The sequence below is a fragment of the Theobroma umbraticum genome, unplaced genomic scaffold (assembly GCF_002168275.2).
Source record: "Theobroma umbraticum cultivar Fairchild unplaced genomic scaffold, ASM216827v3 scaffold_20.0, whole genome shotgun sequence".
In the NCBI taxonomy this organism is placed as follows: Eukaryota; Viridiplantae; Streptophyta; class Magnoliopsida; order Malvales; family Malvaceae; genus Theobroma; species Theobroma umbraticum.
In genome coordinates, this window is record NW_018397266.1 from 3,529,343 (window position 1) to 3,547,434 (window position 18,092).

An 18,092-nucleotide genomic window follows, 5' to 3' on the forward strand; every position below is an offset into this window, starting at 1 on the left:
ACATTTAAACTAAAAAAAAAAATTTAATAATTAATTACAATAAAATTAATAAAAATTATATCGATTGTATGGTATGATATACATTCATATCATAAATATGTATTGCATATCATACGATATGTTTTTAATATTTAATCAAATACGATACAAAAATGATAAGTAGGCATATTAATCTACAACCTGAATAGAAATTCAGCCTTCTACAGGAAGAATTTGGCAATTTAAAAGTTTAAAGCAAAATCAGCATGTGGAGGGAGGTGAAAGAAGCCTACTGTCCGACAAGGGAATCTTACCATCATTTATGTTTTCCTTTTGCTCGTCGAATAGCATTTATCTCTAACCATCAATCATTCTTCCTGGAAAATAAAACAAAAGAGTGAAAACTTATCCAGAATCTAAACTTATAATAGCACATACAGCATGCACACTTCCTATTGGCATTCAAACCACAGCTAACAGCAACTCCAAACAAAATAAACTGTTCCATTGTCAGGATTTTTTAACTTAAGTAATTATTAAAAATATTCATTTAACACAACACATGAACACAATTTAAACCAAGTTTTAAATAAAGGTACTAGCGAATGGCGTTGATATGATTCAATCAAATTTAAAAGTATTTCAACTCGTACCTCTACACAAGATCAGGTTCAAAGAAAAACCATTATATGAACCACATTAAAGACAGCCCTTAGAAATCAAAACACTAGACTATCAAAAAGTTTCCAGTTATGCAGAACAAGAATGTACAAATTCAGCCAGAATAAAGAAATTGAATAATTGAGAAAAATATAATTATCAATATTGTAAAATACGTTGAACGTATCGTATGATATGATATTAGCAAAAAATGATACATATCAATAATCGTATCGCATTTTATCAAATATCTAAAGTGTATCGTATGATAAGTATGTTACGATACGATCAATATGCTTTTTATAAGCATAATTCTGACTGATTATTAAAACTTCAATTTTTTTTTTTTTGAGTTAAAACATGAAAGCCTATTTTTTATAATTTTCAACTTTTAAAATTTAGATTTTAAACAAAAAAATATCAAATTTTGATTTTAGTGTTTTTAATTTTTGATTAATAAATTAATATGAAAAATACATATTTTATTTAAAAATATATATTATTAAAGAATATGTTGAGAGTTTAGATTAAAAAAAAATCATCTTTTCAATTTATACCCTGTAATCTTCAATTCTATTAATAAATATAACACTTTAAAATTTTTTTCTTTATTTTATTTGTATAAATGTTATTTATAATTAATTTTAAAATTTTTTAAATAATTTTACAATATAATACGATACATGATATGTATCTCGATTTAACAATTATGGAAAAAACATTATATCAACTGCATAATATACAAGAAAGCAGAAAAATCTGTACTGTACATATGTACTCTGTTAGAAAACTTAGGAAATATAGACAACAAAGAGTTCTTACTTCATATAGAGTTTGTTCATAGTTTGAACAATACACGCAACATCAGCACCAACAACTTCATCCTTCTTTTTGCCTTCTATAAAGAAATGGACAGTCGGCTGTAGCCAAAGATGCAAACTAAGCTCAAGAAGAAAGAATTTGTGTTCATATGAACAATAGACAGCACTCTCGGAAACTTAATATACCAAGCTATAATTGAAATTATCTTATCTGAACAATAAAGTTGCAATGGCAGGCAGAGATCAAACACTTAAAATCTAATTTGACAACTGAGGCAGTCAAAATACTTCAAAAAGTGAAGAAGAAGAAACTTATTGTTGACCTCTGATATAACCAATAATTATAATTAATATAGACATCTTAATATTTTATAAAATTACTAAGTATACTAATCATAACTATAAAAAGAACTTAAAATTAAACCAAAACCCAAACTAAGATTTTAAACTGTAACTAGAAATAAAAACCAAACTCATTCAACAAATGTTTAACAAGTCTCTCAAGTCTCACCATCCAGGAGAACAGAGAATAATAGCAAAAACCATTTGCTACACCTCTCTCTCTCTCTCTCTCAGGAATGAAATTACTTACCACAGCGGCAATATTTAACTTTGTCAATGTGCTTGCAAGGCCTTCCTGCATCATGTTAACAACATTAGTTCCAGCTAATATATATTGTCAGAATAGTGCTTCCCAAATGCAAAACAATAATAATAATAAGAAGAAGAATTTTAGCTTCTAATTATAATCAGTAAGGCCCAAAGAAAAAATAAACAAAAAAAAAATTTAAATTAGAACAAAGTATGCATGGTCCATGTCATTCAAGTGCTTTCTCAGGTACTACTTACAAAATTTATATATGAAGATGGCATCATAAAATCCAGTTGGTAGGACGTATAACTGTTCACAAGAAAGCTTCACATGAAATCCCTAAGATATCGCCTTTTCTTAAGTTAAAATCATTTAAAATTTTCAGTCTCAAACATGAAACAGCATCATACTATTGTCTCCGAAAAAAAACCCTGTACAAATCATCATGATCTAATACATGAATAACCGAAATAGATATACTCATGTTATCAAGAAGTAATTTTCTATGTTGCTCTGCCTATTCATTTTCCTTGAAGTACCCATGTCCAACACATATCCAACACACTCTGATCTTCCAAATACAAGGAAAAGCTTAGAAAAAATTAAATATACTTGAACAACATACCCAGGTCTGACACTCACCCCCTAAGTCTGAGTAGCATAGGTCAATTCAAAGTGAAACTACTATCAATAGTATATAATGAGCCCTTCAATAGAATAACAGAAATTTGACTCCAACATTTGCAATCTAAAACATGAAACATATGGAAGAATACCTAAATCTAAATCCCAACAATACAGTAGGTTCTTTTTAAAAAAAAAGTTTTATGGTTAAATATATGGCATCCTGCAAATTACAAAGCTAAACAACAAAAAACCGTTATTGACCTCATCGATATCAATCTTATTCATTGTCACGTGAGGGTTTCTCCGAGCCAACTCTTCCATGACCGGAGAGATGTATCTGCCTACAAAGATGGCATACAACAAATATTAATGTAACAAAGCCAATGCCTTTTGACATAGGAAATTTACATATATATACATATATATATAAAGAATAAAGAGGTAGAAGAACTTACAAGGAGCGCACCATACAGCAGTGAAATAGAAAACAGCCGGCACGGATTCCCCTTCAGCTTTGCTAAGTGCAGCGTTGAACTCTTCTTCTGACTTAATGGGGACAACATTTGGCGGAACTGAAATTAAAGAACCAAACTTTTCTTTAAAAAAAAAAATTCACTCTTTTGTGTTTTTTTTTTTTTTGGTTTTTGGCTGTTCAAAGCACATTCTACATTTTATGCAATAAAAATTCGATGATGATAAAAAAATTACCTGGCAATGAATCTTCTTCGAATTGAGGTGGGGGTACTGAGCAAAAAGCTCTCGAAAAGTTCGAGAAGGGACTGGATAGATTAAATTTTTCTGGGATGGAATTTGAAGAGAGTTTGCTGGGGATTGAAGAATTTGTTTTTGGGGTTGAAATTAAATAATTTTGGTTCAGATGAAACGAAGAAGAAGAAGAAATCGACCGGAAATTGAAGGCTTCACGGAGAAGAAACGGACGGAAAACTGATTTCCCTTTCATGCTTTCCCTTCTCCCTTTCTCAGTTTCTCTTTCGTTTCTACCTCGGACTCGGAGCCTTGGTTCCCGAGTGACAGAGTGAGTCCGGTTCCCGAGTCGGCGCCTGGAAGTGACATTTTAAAGAGAAAAGTGAGTGTCTTTCTTTTGGCTTCACCGGGCCTATATAAAAAAGTGTTAAACTCAGCTGGGCTGCCAGTAAGGAAGGGCTGGTTTAAGCACTTTCAAGGCCCAACCACAATTTGCACACGGTAAAATAGCTAATTTTAAGTTAAACATTGATCATTGTTTAAATTTCTTCATTGCATTACTTAAATTTAGGTTAATAGTTTGAAATTATTATTTAGATAAGGTTTAGCCCACCTTAACAAGGATTAAAAGAAGGAAGAAAGGTAAGATTATTATAATTTTATTATGTTTTTATGTTTTTATTTTGGAAGAAATGTTTTTATGTTTGTTAACAATAATTTCTACATTAAAGTAATCAAAATCACACTTAAGAAAGTGATAATTTGAAAGTAAAATTGAAACCATTTAGGCATAAACTGAAAAAAACCAACCCAACCGTTGGACACGAACACAGCCTGCGAAACCTGAAATGCCACCACTATTTCTGGAACAAATAATTCCAAGATTTTGTCTCCACTCCACTCTACGCATCATAGAGGAGAGTAATCAACTGTTCAACAATGGAAGGTCCTTAAGCCTCGAGGATATGCTTGAACTAAGAGCCATTTGACATTAAAAAGAAACAGGGGAGGAGAAGACTGATGGAAGAGGGCAAGGAAAGAAAAGAGCCATGCACGTGAAGAAAATTTAAAACACCTTCTCTTTTGCATTATCTCAATTTTATTAGCAGCCAGATGCCATAGACAATTCGACTCTGTAGTTTCTAGTATATGTACGATGATATTCAAGGAAATAACAACTGCTGCTCAACTCCAACAAAACTCACCGACTTTAACACGCCAGCCTATAATCACGTGCATATATACAAAAACATGTTCAGCGAAGAAGGGGGGCTGTTAACCATCCTTCCATATCTCTCGGAGAAGTTGGTATCTCACAACACTCCGGCCACCCTTTCCCATTCGCATCCAGTTGGGTGCTTTTGAAGTGGGAGAATCCCTGGGGTTCTCGATAACGATTGAGGTGATGGGTGAATCCAATTCATCAAGCTCATCGTCACTGGTGTATGATTTTCTAAGCACTGATGACCTACTCCTTTGCAAGGCTTCACTTCCGACCTCTCCTATGATGCCTGTTAGTGAAGCTGTGGAGGGTGGTGAATAGACTGTAGGAGTAGCCATGCATGGAAAGTTTCTGATAGACTCTTCCCCAGCCTCAGAAAGGTCCTAAATAAGAGAAAATGGATCAGTCAGGAAAACCAGTGAGGGGCAACATAAACTTGCACCAGTGCAGGGTGATAAATGAAGTAGAAATTTTATTTAAGTATACGTCTTTGGTTTTATGACATGACAAACCTCATCCAATGCTTCAAAAACTGCCTCTGGAACTGGGTTAGGGTTGAACTCATCAGATACAAAATTGTTAAGAACCCTGCTGATTAGCGGTGCACTGAACTTGGGGCAAACCTTCAAGAATCAAATTTGGAAAGGAAGATGAGATTAACAGATAGGAATGCAGAAGAGGCAAGAGGAATTAGGTACATAAGAACACACACACATATTACTGAATTAAAAGAATAATAATAAGAATTCCAGAACTATACCTCTTTCCTCATGGACCTATCTGCTAGCATCTCAGATGGAAGCATCATGAGATCACTCAATGCATTTAGGAGACAGAAAGCCTTGAAGGATGCCTCACATCCAGCATTTTTGTCGTCACCAACTTCCTTGTTATCTTCAGGACCATCATTATCATCAATACCAAATAGATCTGTTAGCCATCTTGACCAGTTTCCAACCTGGTAACACAAGGTCAACAGAAAAGGATCCTTTTAATCAAATGCTATATGCAGTAAATTTTTGTACTTTGTCATTGTTAAAGGAACTTCTGTGAAGCAATTTCAAAGCCTAGTCTCAATGTTTTATTATCTGTTGATAAAACATTTGGGTCAAGAAATCACAAGTTGGAAACACTTGGCTTGCCCTTAGGTGAATAATTTTTCTATAAACGGTCAGATATGTTGATGAAAAAAAAAAGAAGGTAAAGCATATTAATAGGCAAGAATGCAGGTATTAATACAGTCAACTGTCTCCGCAGGTCAATTTTAGGCCAAAGGTCCTTAAATGCATATTTTTTATGTGCATATTAACATCTGTAGAAAGATATGGCGGGTGGGGTGGGAGGAGGATTTCCCTGCGAATATATTGAAACAGGTTCCTATCATGCACATCAGGGAGGCAAATAAGTATTAAAGCAGCTCTGTAGAAAGAGGAATCCATCACTCACAGCATTTTTTAGGTGTACACCTGCCCCAAAGCTTGATTTGCCAGCAGGAATAGGAAGAACCTTTGGATCACTTATGGGGTCAGAAACAGGATCTGTTGGCATTTCTTCATCTGATTCACGAAGAATAGCATTAAACATTGCAACATCTAATCTACCCACCAATTGCTCCATGACCTAATGATGAAACAGAAAAAAATGTTTCTGTCAAATTGCATTTCAACGACATTATCAATTAGATAATTCAAATCATAGCAATAAGGACATAGCCCCATCATATTGCAAAGAGACATTATGAACATAAAGAAGCATAAGATCCAAGTATGGCCAAGTCTTTTATGATTACGTGAAAAGAAACTACAATATATCATAATACCAATTTAGCCAGCACAGCTAAGCAGCCACACTCATGCCCACATGCTCGAATGGGACAAAGCCTCTCACAGGCATCTTTGAAAGCCTTCTTCCAAAGCTCAACTGAAAAATTCCCCTGCTCTTGATCACCTAATCCATATCTCCTGGTCGAGGTTTTCCTTGAGTGCGAGCTCTTTGCAGCAGCAGACTGCATATGTGGAGTCAAAGTCTGGAAAGCATATAGAGGGAAATAATGTTAGGTATGACCTCTGAAGAAGCTATGCTGTAAGCTTTAAAAGAACGGACTAACCTGCCACCAGACAGACTCGATTATTCTGGAGAAGATCCAAGCTTCAAACTTTTCCAATGCAAGTAAAAATGTTCGAGGGTCCACCCAGTCATCAGAACTTTCCATTAAATTGCATTCCTCTTTATCCAGAGACGAGGCATCCTCCAAGACCTTTCCACCCCTACTACGATTTAAGCGCAGTCCAGAAAATAGCTGCATTTCCTCAATAGCGTGGCTAAGAATGGCTCTCAATACAATTGAATTTGACAACCAGAAGGTTAACCTATGAATAATGGAAAAGGAATGATCAAATGTATGCCAGGTAAGAAAAAAAAGAGGCACACACTCAAAGAGAACATTTCAATAAATAAGAAGAAAACTATAAGGATAGAAAGATGCAAAGAAGTATGAGAACAAAACTACATTTATCAGCTAAGTGCCACAGTTAACCAGATTTTGTTTTCTACAATATTAAAACCAAATTAACATCTCTGACAATAGGAAAGATAGAAGCTAAAATCTGCCAGATTCATTTTTTAAAATGAAAAAATTAGAGAAAGTGTTAATGCACACCTCGGAACATCATTCCCACATGCTTTAGAGACCAAAATCAATCCTGAAACAGCAGCCCTCGCTGCACTTGCCCTCTTATCCTGGGTACTTGCTTTACAAGCATGAAGATAGAATCTAGAAAGTCGTCTAGCTGGAGCATGAACCTTGTTTGTAGAACTCCCATGCTCTGCAACAATGGAATAAAGACTAGCCTCAACAACAGCAGCTTCTCTCAATTCTTCTTCAAGCATTTCAATTTTGGACTCCAATTCAACTTTGCCATTGGAAAAGCTGTTTGCATTTTCTTCACTTTCATTCTTTGTATCAATTGTAGTACTATTATGAATCTTCTCAGGAATATCATTTTCCTTAGCCACCTCCATGAACTGAGACTTGTTTAGCAGCCCATAACTCTTAGCTGAGTCAACTTTGCTAGTTTCTTCCCTTTCATCAAGTGCATCACTTGTGGCACCATTAGGAATCTTCTCAAGAATATCATTTTCGCTTGCCTTCTCCACAAACTGAATCTTGTTTGACAGTCCATTACTCTTAGCTTTGTCAAAATGTAACTGAGCAGGTGTCACATGCTTTTGTGTATCATTTGCAGTGTAACCACCTTGCACTTCAGTTGTTGCCCAGCTGGATGCAAAAGTTTTACTCCTCATTTTGATTTGCTTTCTCACAGAATCTTGAGGTGGTCTAAAACCTAACCTGTCCTCCAAAGAATATTTCTTGGAATCCAAAATCTGGCTATCCAGTTCATTCTCCAATGGTGTCTTTTCCTCATTTTCCTTCCAATGACCAACATGTGAATTGCTACTTAAAGATCTGTCTACATGGCTTTTATCATGCTTCCATGCTTTTCTATCACCCTCTCTGTTGGTATGGGAGTCTTTGTCTTTTACATGGTCTAAGTTTGTATCTACTGGAATGGTAACACACACCTCTGAGGATGCAACTTTACCCATGGGATCATTTACTAGATTCCCTGCGCTTGAGGACAAGTCCATTGAAGATGAAGGAGATATATTCTCATTTACTTGCTTGAATGCTTCAGCCACTAGTCTTACCCCTGAGTTTGCTGGTGTTCCACCCGAAGGAAGAGTGAGCCCAAGCCTTCCTATTCCACCTTTTGCTGATTCTGATTCATTCTGTAGTCAATAGCGAGTGGCTATTAAACATTCAGAAAAACTAGCTTTGATAGTAGGATGACAGCCACCAAATTAACCAGGACTACTACAGTCCTCTTAGAATAGAATCATGATGGTAGATAAGAAACTGGCATCCACTGTCTGCCCAAAACTAACAGATATGCTTGAGTAATGGTTAAAGAGGGATCATACCTAAAAATTAATCACCGCAAATATAATTTTCACTCATATTATTGCTCCTAGTGATTTTCAGGCTGAGGCATGGCCTAATTGCCAGCCATTCATTGCCTCAACAAAGGTCCCAAGTTGAAACCCCCTGTCCCAAATTCACAATACAATAAAAAGAACTAAAAACAAAAATCCAGTACAATTTTTTAGCTGTAAGTATTCAGAAATGCATATGCATGATAAATACAATTTCAACTAACACCACCAATCATAGCATATGGGAATGTGAAATCATGATTGTTTCTTAGTTGCATGGTGTTAAGTCCCTGAAAACTCTATCTATGGCAATGCTTAAAGATCCCAAGTCTGCCAAGTCAATTTCAGAAATCCTAAACCAATCTATTCTACAGCCCAAATTCAGAGACAACAACTGTTAACATTGCATTGCCAAAATACACAACCTTGTAAAGAAACAGTTCAATGATAATGGAAACAAAGAACAATAGGAAAATGATGAACTTAAGTACCTTTTCATGTTGACTATGTAACTCTCTAGAAGGATCAGAAATGGCAGAAGAAATAGTCTGGGATGAATGTAAGGAAAGATCATCATCATCAGTAAAAGAGGCAATCTCGGGTTCCTCATCATTTCCTTCATTTATCGATTCAGAAACAGATTCACTTCCATCCTTGTCTAGTGACACATCTTTTGACAAGCTGCCTTTTGTTGATGAGCTGGAGCTATCAAATGGCTGGATGTTAAGATAAAGAACTGACTGTTGTGTGTTCCTTGAACTCTTTTTTAAGCTAATTGGAATGCTAATGGTTATAGTTTCATTGATAATCCCATAATCTGCGAGGTTTACAACAGCAGATCCTAAAAGTTGGCCTTTAGCCACCTTGTCCTTCCGAGGCTCAAACAAATAAAACTCTAAACAGTTCTTCTGGAAACTATCACGGTTGGTGCTCTTACGGGATGCTTCCCGACATAGAGTTACTGGAAGCCTGAAAGACTCACTGAACTCAATTTTTCCACTCCCAATGCTAGAAGTTAAGGACCCAAAACTCTGATCACCATTTTCCCATTGAAGCAAAACAGATTGAACTGATCGCAGAGACTGCGATGGGGTCCAAGGACTAATCTCCTTTACATATACAATGTAATCAACCTGAAATGAGCTGCCTTTTCTGTTCTTACTTCTTAGCCCAAGAACCATTGTTCGAACTTCCAAGAAATACCAGTTTCACTCTTGATCGATATGATCAGTCAAAGTGCCTCCACCTTTATGAAAACTATATGCATTAAAGATCTGTATTCAGGAGAAAAACAAAATCAGAAATAGTATTTATTGAAAGAGAATGAACAAATATTACAATGTTCCAGAAGAGAAAAGCAAATGAATGGAACAACTTGAAAGTTGAGAGTTTGCCAGGAAAACTGACTTTTTAACAACCCAAAGCAGAAAAGAGAAAGAATCAAACTGAAAATAGAGCGAGGGTCTATACACAATTTTTAGTATTATACCCTCCACCATCAAGTTCATTAGAAATGTTTCTTTACCAAACTAAAAGGATTAGTTCACGAACCTGAAGAGGACTTCCACCACTAAATAGCCAACAAAAAAAGTTACAAAATTGGAAAAAGAATGGAAAAAAAACAAGTTAACAGCCTGCTACTTTATGCCTAAAACTAAAGACAGAGTCAAAAGAAATACAAATTAAAATGTCTTAGATAAACATGGCTGACCATATGAAGATGGAATCAAGTGTCAATTGAAACAGTAAAACCAAAGGAAGAAACAGAAATTTACATTTAAGTATTAGTTCACATTTGCAATCAAATAAAGCTGGTAATCGTCACTGCAACGAATCTATGAATCAGATAGACAAAAGACAAGCAACCCACTTCATGCAAACATCATTAAAGTAAAAAAAAAAAGAAAAAAAACGAAGTCATAGACAAAACATCAGATCCAGAGAACAAAACAAAAAACAAAAATTAAAAAGAAAATTATAAAAAAAAAAAAGACAAACAAAACGAAAGCGGAAATGTACTTGCAGACAAAGTTCGGGGCAGCTGAAGAGTCAGAGAAAAACGAAGAAGAAAAAGTTTATAAAAGAAAAGTTGGTAAGGAGAGGGAAGTTGGGGATATGTTACTGTTTTTGGGTTGTGAAGAGTCGAATTGTGAACAATGGGTTTGAAAAAGCTGGAAGTAAGAGAAGTCGCAATTTTAGGAGTAGAAAGAGGAAGTTTCTTTTTTTTTTTTTTAATCTTTGTTGCTTAAGTTACTTCTTCTTGTTGTTGTTGCTGCCATGTCTTTCCATTTTCGGTTACCACATCCATGCATGACAGTGAAATGCAATCGAGAGCGATTGTCAGTTTTCACCTTTTTCTTTTGTTAAAAAAAAAATTACTATTGTAAAGAAGTTAGATTTAGTATTTTTGGAATAATTATTTAAAAGTAAATTAACCTCGGGATAATTATTTTTATCATTTGTTAACGGTTATTTGGTATCGGTTATTCAAATTTCCAAAATTGAGGAATTTCCAATTTTTTTTTATCTGGTCCCTTATTCAAAATTGTAAACCATATAACGCTATCAATTGAACCAAATTGGGTAGGTCATGTACTTGTGCTACCTATTTAATTATGAAACCATATCGTTTACAATTCTAATTCTATGATTGACTTGATTATTTGAAATCTTCAAAATACTCTGTTTTATATGGTCATCTAACTACTATTTTTCCTATTCAACCTTTTAATTGTATAATTAATTCAAAAGTTTTCAACAATAAAGATAAGAACATTCATTATCAGACAAACAAGGACATTTCCTTTCGGCCATCAATATTCAATATGCTTGAATTGACTACAGCTTGACAACTTTTACAATATAGTTGATGTGAAATCAGAGCCAGACCTAGCATATTTACTCTCTCATCTTCCATTTTGACCACGAAAACTACTTCATTGCTAATCATTTTTTCCTAATTTAACCTCTGCTGTTACTCTATGTATCCTCAAATCACTTGGGTGAATTTATGCTTAAGCTGCCTTAGAAGTACATGAGTAAGAGTAGATGCCTCATGCTTGAGAGCTTCTACAAAAGCCTATTAATATTTATGAAATCTGCCTGATGTGAGCATTAAATTGGACATTACACTTTTTCACAGTTTTTCTGTGCTAATCGCTGCTTTAACCAGTATTTAGGTAGATCCCTCCTGGTTGTTGTCTGCCTCGTTAAAGGATCCCCCCATGTGCTGACAGGGGTTGAAAATTTTCACTGACCATAAAAGTAGCAGTGATGCATGTTCCAGATTCATTGACGGATCACCCAAAGTCTAACAGGACCCCAGTAACTGGAACTAATGTTTGGGCCATGCTTGTTAACAAGCTCAAGCTTTTTAGGACAAATATCCGAACTTCCTCAACCTAGGTCCAGCCTTTTAGCCTAACCCATCCAAGCTATTCTTTCTGCTGCATATTTATATTCAATTCAAGTTGTTTTCATTTCATTTTGGGATATCTGCACTGTACAACTTTTATTTCAATTTCCTGGTAACGTTTTTTAACCTATTGTTAGTTACCAGATGAATTGCACCTATAACACAGCAAAATATAGATACCATTATATGGTCAAAGCAGAAAGAATATAGATATCATTAACAATGTTTCTCAAACGGGCCAAAAAGAAAAAGTTGTGGATGCTATGAAACATAAGTATCCCCGCCCAGACATTAGAGACATTCATTATTTTCTCAGACAGTGAAATGTTGTCAGTACAGCTTAGGAGAAAACAAACAAAATACTAACAGACCACCAGATGCCTGAGTCACGTATCCTCCAATTTTTGGGTACTTCAATCTTATTCCGGAATAGCCACTTGCAGAGGAATTTCCCTACATAGCATGAGATAACTAGTTAAACTTTGGATGCTAACTGCATGGTTCCATGGAGCTGATTGAAAATGCTCTAAAAGAGTATACAAAGGACAAGAATACAGGTGATTGTTCTGCATGTAAGACCAAGGAAGCACCACGTCATTAAACATGTGTTCTACATGGCATTTTCCCCTTGAAATAACTAAAACAATTTTAGTATTATATGCTCCCTTCCTTCACTTTCTCTTCTAAATCGCTTCTTCCACATTCTTTTAACAAAAACATAGTTGAGTGACCAGAGAAACGAGAAATGGATTAATAAAAGGAACATCTTTTACAGTTTTTAGAAGCAAAAAAAAAAAAGTAACTAGAGGGAGGGTCCCCAGACAATATGAAGGGAAAAACAAAATAAATTCCTTTAGGATATAAAAGAACTAAGTTAATTCTCAATCATTCATCTGCAGACATATTACAAATCAAACGCCATTTTTCTTTCTTCCTCATGGAATAAATCATGTGTGCCTGCATACAGTAAGTGATGCCAGTATGCATATTGTGCATGACAGACCAAGAAGATGGACAACAGATTACATAATTCAAGAGAAAGTGAACATTTTCACATAACAAATGGAAATTGATAACTACAAATGCCAATGCCAAATCACTCAAGTTAAGAGTACTTCAAATTTTAGATGAAAAAAGCCCCAACAAAACTAAAGCCAAAAAGGTGCCAGAAGCAACCTGAGCAGAAATTAAGCAGAAGCCTCCAGCAACTCCCTTTCTGCACGCTCTCTAATCCTTCTCTCCAGCTCTGGCCTAAAATGCCTTATAAGACCCTGCACAGGCCAAGCTGCTGCATCACCCAAAGCGCAGATTGTGTGCCCTTCAATCTGCTTGGTCACCTCCTGAAGCATGTCAATCTCTTCCAACTTTGCATTCCCAATTTTCAGTCTTTCCATGATCATCCATAGCCATCCAGTCCCTTCCCTGCAGGGTGTACACTGTCCACAACTCTCATGCTTGTAGAAGTAAGAAAGCCTTGCAATTGCATCTACAACATCGGTTGATTTGTCCATCACAATTACAGCAGCAGTTCCCAGCCCTGACTGGACAGCCTTGAGTGCATCATAATCCATCAGAACATCGTCGCAGATGTGCTTAGGTAAAAGTGGAACCGATGAACCTCCTGGTATTACTGCAAGTAAATTGTCCCATCCACCTCTGACACCTCCACAGTGCCTCTCTATCAACTCCTTAAGTGGTATACTCATCTCCTCCTCAACTGTGCAAGGCTTGTTTACATGACCTGAGATACAAAACAATTTTGTCCCAGAATTATTCTTCCTCCCAAAACTGGCAAACCACTCTGGACCACGTCTCAGTATTGTAGGAGAAACAGCCACTGTTTCCACATTTGTGACAGTGGTGGGACAGCCATATAATCCGGCATTAGCAGGGAAAGGAGGCTTCAATCTAGGTTTCCCTTGTTTCCCTTCAAGGCTCTCCAAAAGTGCCGTTTCTTCACCACAAATATAAGCACCAGCACCATAATGGATATGAACATCAAAATCATAACCAGAACCACATGCATTTTTACCCAAAAGTCCAGCTTCATAAGCTTCTTTTCTAGCTCTCTCAAGGTTTTTACGTTCATTCACATATTCACCCCTTATGTAGATATAAGCAGCTGTAGCCCTCATCCCTACCCCAGCAATCAAGCAGCCCTCCAATAGTTTGTGTGGATCATGCCGCATGATTTCCCTGTCTTTACAGGTTCCAGGTTCACTTTCATCAGCATTGACAACAAGATACGAAGGGCGGCCGTCTGATACTTTTGGCATGAAAGACCATTTGAGGCCTGATGGAAATCCAGCACCACCACGTCCTCGAAGTCCAGACTTCTTCATTTCATTGACAATCCAATCAGCACCCTTGAGTACTAAATCCTTGGTTCTATGCCAGTCACCACGTTTCCAAGCACCTTTGAGAAAAGGGTCGTGCAACCCATACAAGTTGGTGAAAATACGGTCTTCATCTTTTAGAGCACCAAAATGGGTCTTCTCTGGTGGTGGGGGAGGAGGGGGAGGCTGTGGAGCACCAGTAGTTGTTGCTCCTTGAGTACTAAATGATCTAATGCCTAGACCCCACCTCTCACTGCTATTTCTGAACAAAGCAGCCCTTTGTAGGGAAAGAATGCCCTTTATGGGTGCCTATGCAGAGAAATCCAGAACAACTATTAATATCCCTTTTTTTTCCTTTCATAAAGTAATATTCCCAAAGACTGTAGGATGTAAACCAATCATCGTTTCTAGCTTCCATGAAATGATCTAATTATTTGAAATATATCTAACAATAACCCAAAAACACTTGAGAAGAAAATAATAGCAAATTTGAAGCAACAATCATGTTTGCATGATGCAACTGACATTGGAAAGGGCTATAAAAACAGTACCAGTGAAGATCCATTGGATGCCTACTTATTGACAAATCATAACAAATAAATTGACAAGCAATAACAACAGTTTGGTGCTAACATATAACAAATGAAATGAGTAGCAATAATACCAGTTAACTCACTACAGCCAACAACAACAAAAAGAAAGAGAAGAAAAGAACAAAACACCATCAGTTTTATTTACAAATTCCTCAGTCCATCTAATCTAAAGTCCACTTCTATCTGAACAAAATTAATCCATCTTTCTGAGAGTCATATGTAGAAATTACTTCCTTGATGCCAAAATATCAGCCACATCCAAGTTTAACGATGCAATTAACAAAATTCTTGACTTTTAATAATCACCTAAGGAATGGGCATTTGTTCACTGAGGAATTTCAAATGAACGATAACATATTAAAATCTAGAACCACCTAAAAATAAATGAAAAACCCTAAAGCAACAATCCAGCTTCACTAAGTCTAGTTTCTTGCAACTAAAAGCAAAGCAACAAGCGCCATCATAAGAGAAATTTTCCTTTCCCTGCCTTCATTTTCAACTAGTTTCATCGCACCCAAACAGAAAATGACGGAGTGAAAAGTCAATAGATTGGATCTATACGACTGGAACCAAACGCAAAGAATGTTTTACGATCAAAGAATTATATGAATCATCAGAGAAACCCCAGGTCAGTGAGCAATGACAAAAAAAAATTAAAATATAACAAAAATAGTGAAGCGAAAGAAACTCTGAGGTGATAGAGGTGGGAACTGAGCGTACCATAGCATGAAATGTCGCGGATGAGCCTTGATGCTTCGCGATTCAGCTTGACTACAAAAGCCGGACACAATGGAGGAGAAAAGGGAAGAGGAATTTGAAGGTGAGCAATTATTCCCTATGCTACCTGGCAATGCAGATTGGTTTTGAAAAGGGTTGATTGATGGGGGCGGTGGCGATCTAACGGTTGATATTTTTTCTCAAGTTGGTGATGGTTTCGATGATTAGTTGACATGGCGTGGATGTCGTTTGAGCCACTAATCAACGGCTGTGATTAATGGGCCACGACTACTGTTCCTTTATGGCTAATGCTGATAGATTCGGCCTCCTCAGTTTCGTTATCTAGTCTGAGTCTGCAAAGTTCAAAAGGCCCAAGATTATTCACAAATGAGCCTTTGTTTTAACTAAAGCTAGTGTTTGATATTTACTGATATTTTTAAAAATTCACAGTGATTTATTCACCGTAATTATCGATTACTGCGTTTGGTGATAATCTTGTATCGTAGTGATTTTAGTTCACCCAAAGTGATTGAATCACTATCTTCTTGAGTATGCTCTTATTTAAAAGGGTGAGAAAGTTTTATTAATGAGAAGATTGACTTTCAAAATCATTTTATAATAGATTTATTCTTGTATTAGTACAAGAAAAACACTATGTTTCCTTTTAAATTTTTAGTCTTTATATATATAAATCTCCACTTTTTAATAAAGTCAATTAAAAAAAATAATTATCATATATATATTATATCATACAATACGATATTAACGAAAAGTAATATAAATTAATATGTTATATTGTATTTGATTAAATATAAAAAATATTTAATTTGATACACAATATATATCATATGATATATGTATATCTTACAATGTAATACAATACACTTCAATCAAGTTTGTATTGACTTTAACTTATATAATAATTAAAAACTCTTTTTTATATTTATTTTCATTTGGATTGAAATGTGAAAAATTACTTGTTATGGGTTTAAATCTTTAAAGTTTAAATTTCAGAAAAAACAAATCCTGAACAGAATAATAGTTTCACCCTTTTGTCTCCAACATGTCAAATGATTTTTTTATTGTAGTTAATAAATTACTTTGAAAAATGTATATTTTGTTAATTATGTCACGCAATTCTCAATCTTATTAATAAATATAGTATTTTAAAATTTTTATTTGACATGTGTACATGTTATTTATAATTAATTTTAAAGTTTTTTACCGTATCTTATACAATACGATATTCGATATTTAAAAATAAAATTTTGTACACAATACGTATCTCGATTTAACAAAAAAAAACTTATATATTATTGACTTAACTTTGTGCCAATGCTTAAAAAAAGCTGTAATCACAGCAAATAGGTTATGCCTAATAATTCCTTGCAGATGAATGGATTCTTATTTATGAATTGCTCATTTAGTAACAATTGAATTTGCTGATTGCTTTTTAAATAATCTTATTATTAATTATACAGTTATTTTGAATATTTTGTACTTGATAATCTTTCTTTTCTGTGCAATCTAAATATTGCGATTTAAGATTCTTGTGATTTTTAGTATTACAGTAAAAATCACTAATAATCAAAATCACCTTATTGATCTCATAGTGTGGTAATAGATCATCATGATGATCTTGAAACTAATACCAAACACTACTTAAAAATAATACTAGTGATTCTCATGTCTTTGATTTGAATATTAAGAGTATGTTCAAATGAATTCATCAAAAGCCTTTTAACTTTTAATATTAAAATAATAAAATAATTATATTAGTTTTGTTATTATAAATGTAAGTAGTTCATTTTGTTTGAACAACACGAATAATTTGTAGTAATTTTTGAATAGACATTATGAGAGTGTTAATATTTTCCTAACATTTAATTACGCTCTTGAAATTTAATTTTATTTCGGAAATCAAAAATTATCCATTAAATAAAGCTTAGAGTTTTCATTGAAAATGATAGATTCAATAACTTAATACCTCCTCACGGTGCTTTTCAGGCGAATTTTGAAATCTATGACTAATATTTAAGTCCATTTAGGATGAGTTTGAATTGGAAAAAACATTGCTCAAGCCTATACTCAAAGAAGACTGCTTAATAAGCCTCCAAACTCAAACTGAATTGGATTGGATGCTTTAAAAATTCATTTAGTTTTGGTATTTGATATGTCTTTGTAATTGAATTATAAATGAAGAGTAGGAATCAAATCCTTCTCAAATTTAAAAATTATTATTTATTATTATTATTATTAAAATGACATACCACAATAGCCACCGAATTAAATAGGAAACATTTTTCGATTTTCAACCGTCTGATTGTCTTTGATCTTCATATTTGAACATGGTGGTCAACATGACAAGAGCATAGGATCTGATTTACAAATTACAGTGAATTTTGTTATTCTTATCGTTTTTGTAATAAAAT

At 34.7% G+C, this 18,092-nt stretch overlaps 3 protein-coding genes across 5 annotated transcripts; all 3 read right to left on the reverse strand.

The window, feature by feature from the left end:
* Positions 1 to 10: 10 nt before the first annotated feature.
* Positions 11 to 3,741, reverse strand: LOC110423152 (thioredoxin O2, mitochondrial-like). Its single transcript, XM_021437299.2, has 6 exons — positions 3,388 to 3,741; positions 3,135 to 3,251; positions 2,941 to 3,020; positions 2,053 to 2,097; positions 1,462 to 1,559; positions 11 to 356 (listed from the first exon to the last, which is right to left on the reverse strand). The coding sequence occupies exons 1-6, from the start codon at positions 3,638 to 3,640 to the stop codon at positions 344 to 346; spliced, it is 606 nt and encodes a 201-aa protein (XP_021292974.1). The 5' UTR covers positions 3,641 to 3,741; the 3' UTR covers positions 11 to 343.
* Positions 3,742 to 4,440: 699 nt separating this feature from the next.
* On the reverse strand, positions 4,441 to 10,842 carry LOC110423156 (uncharacterized). 2 transcript variants are annotated; one of them, XM_021437306.2, is made up of 9 exons: positions 10,619 to 10,842; positions 9,091 to 9,873; positions 7,266 to 8,395; positions 6,714 to 6,975; positions 6,426 to 6,632; positions 6,053 to 6,226; positions 5,367 to 5,564; positions 5,119 to 5,229; positions 4,441 to 4,989 (listed from the first exon to the last, which is right to left on the reverse strand). In XM_021437306.2, exons 2-9 carry the CDS (start codon positions 9,778 to 9,780, stop codon positions 4,660 to 4,662), a joined length of 3,102 nt encoding a protein of 1,033 aa, XP_021292981.1. In that variant the 5' UTR covers positions 9,781 to 9,873; positions 10,619 to 10,842; the 3' UTR covers positions 4,441 to 4,659. The 2 variants fall into 2 exon arrangements, with proteins under 2 accessions (XP_021292981.1, XP_089640836.1); XM_089784710.1 differs by lacking the exon at positions 10,619 to 10,842 and having other exon boundaries at positions 9,091 to 10,582.
* A 1,354-nt stretch (positions 10,843 to 12,196) lies between these two features.
* Positions 12,197 to 15,822, reverse strand: CI51 (51 kDa subunit of complex I). 2 transcript variants are annotated; one of them, XM_021437645.2, is made up of 3 exons: positions 15,664 to 15,822; positions 13,191 to 14,659; positions 12,197 to 12,467 (listed from the first exon to the last, which is right to left on the reverse strand). In XM_021437645.2, exons 1-2 carry the CDS (start codon positions 15,664 to 15,666, stop codon positions 13,202 to 13,204), a joined length of 1,461 nt encoding a protein of 486 aa, XP_021293320.1. In that variant the 5' UTR covers positions 15,667 to 15,822; the 3' UTR covers positions 12,197 to 12,467; positions 13,191 to 13,201. The 2 variants fall into 2 exon arrangements, with proteins under 2 accessions (XP_021293320.1, XP_089640884.1); XM_089784758.1 differs by lacking the exon at positions 15,664 to 15,822.
* Between the last annotated feature and the right edge of the window lie 2,270 nt (positions 15,823 to 18,092).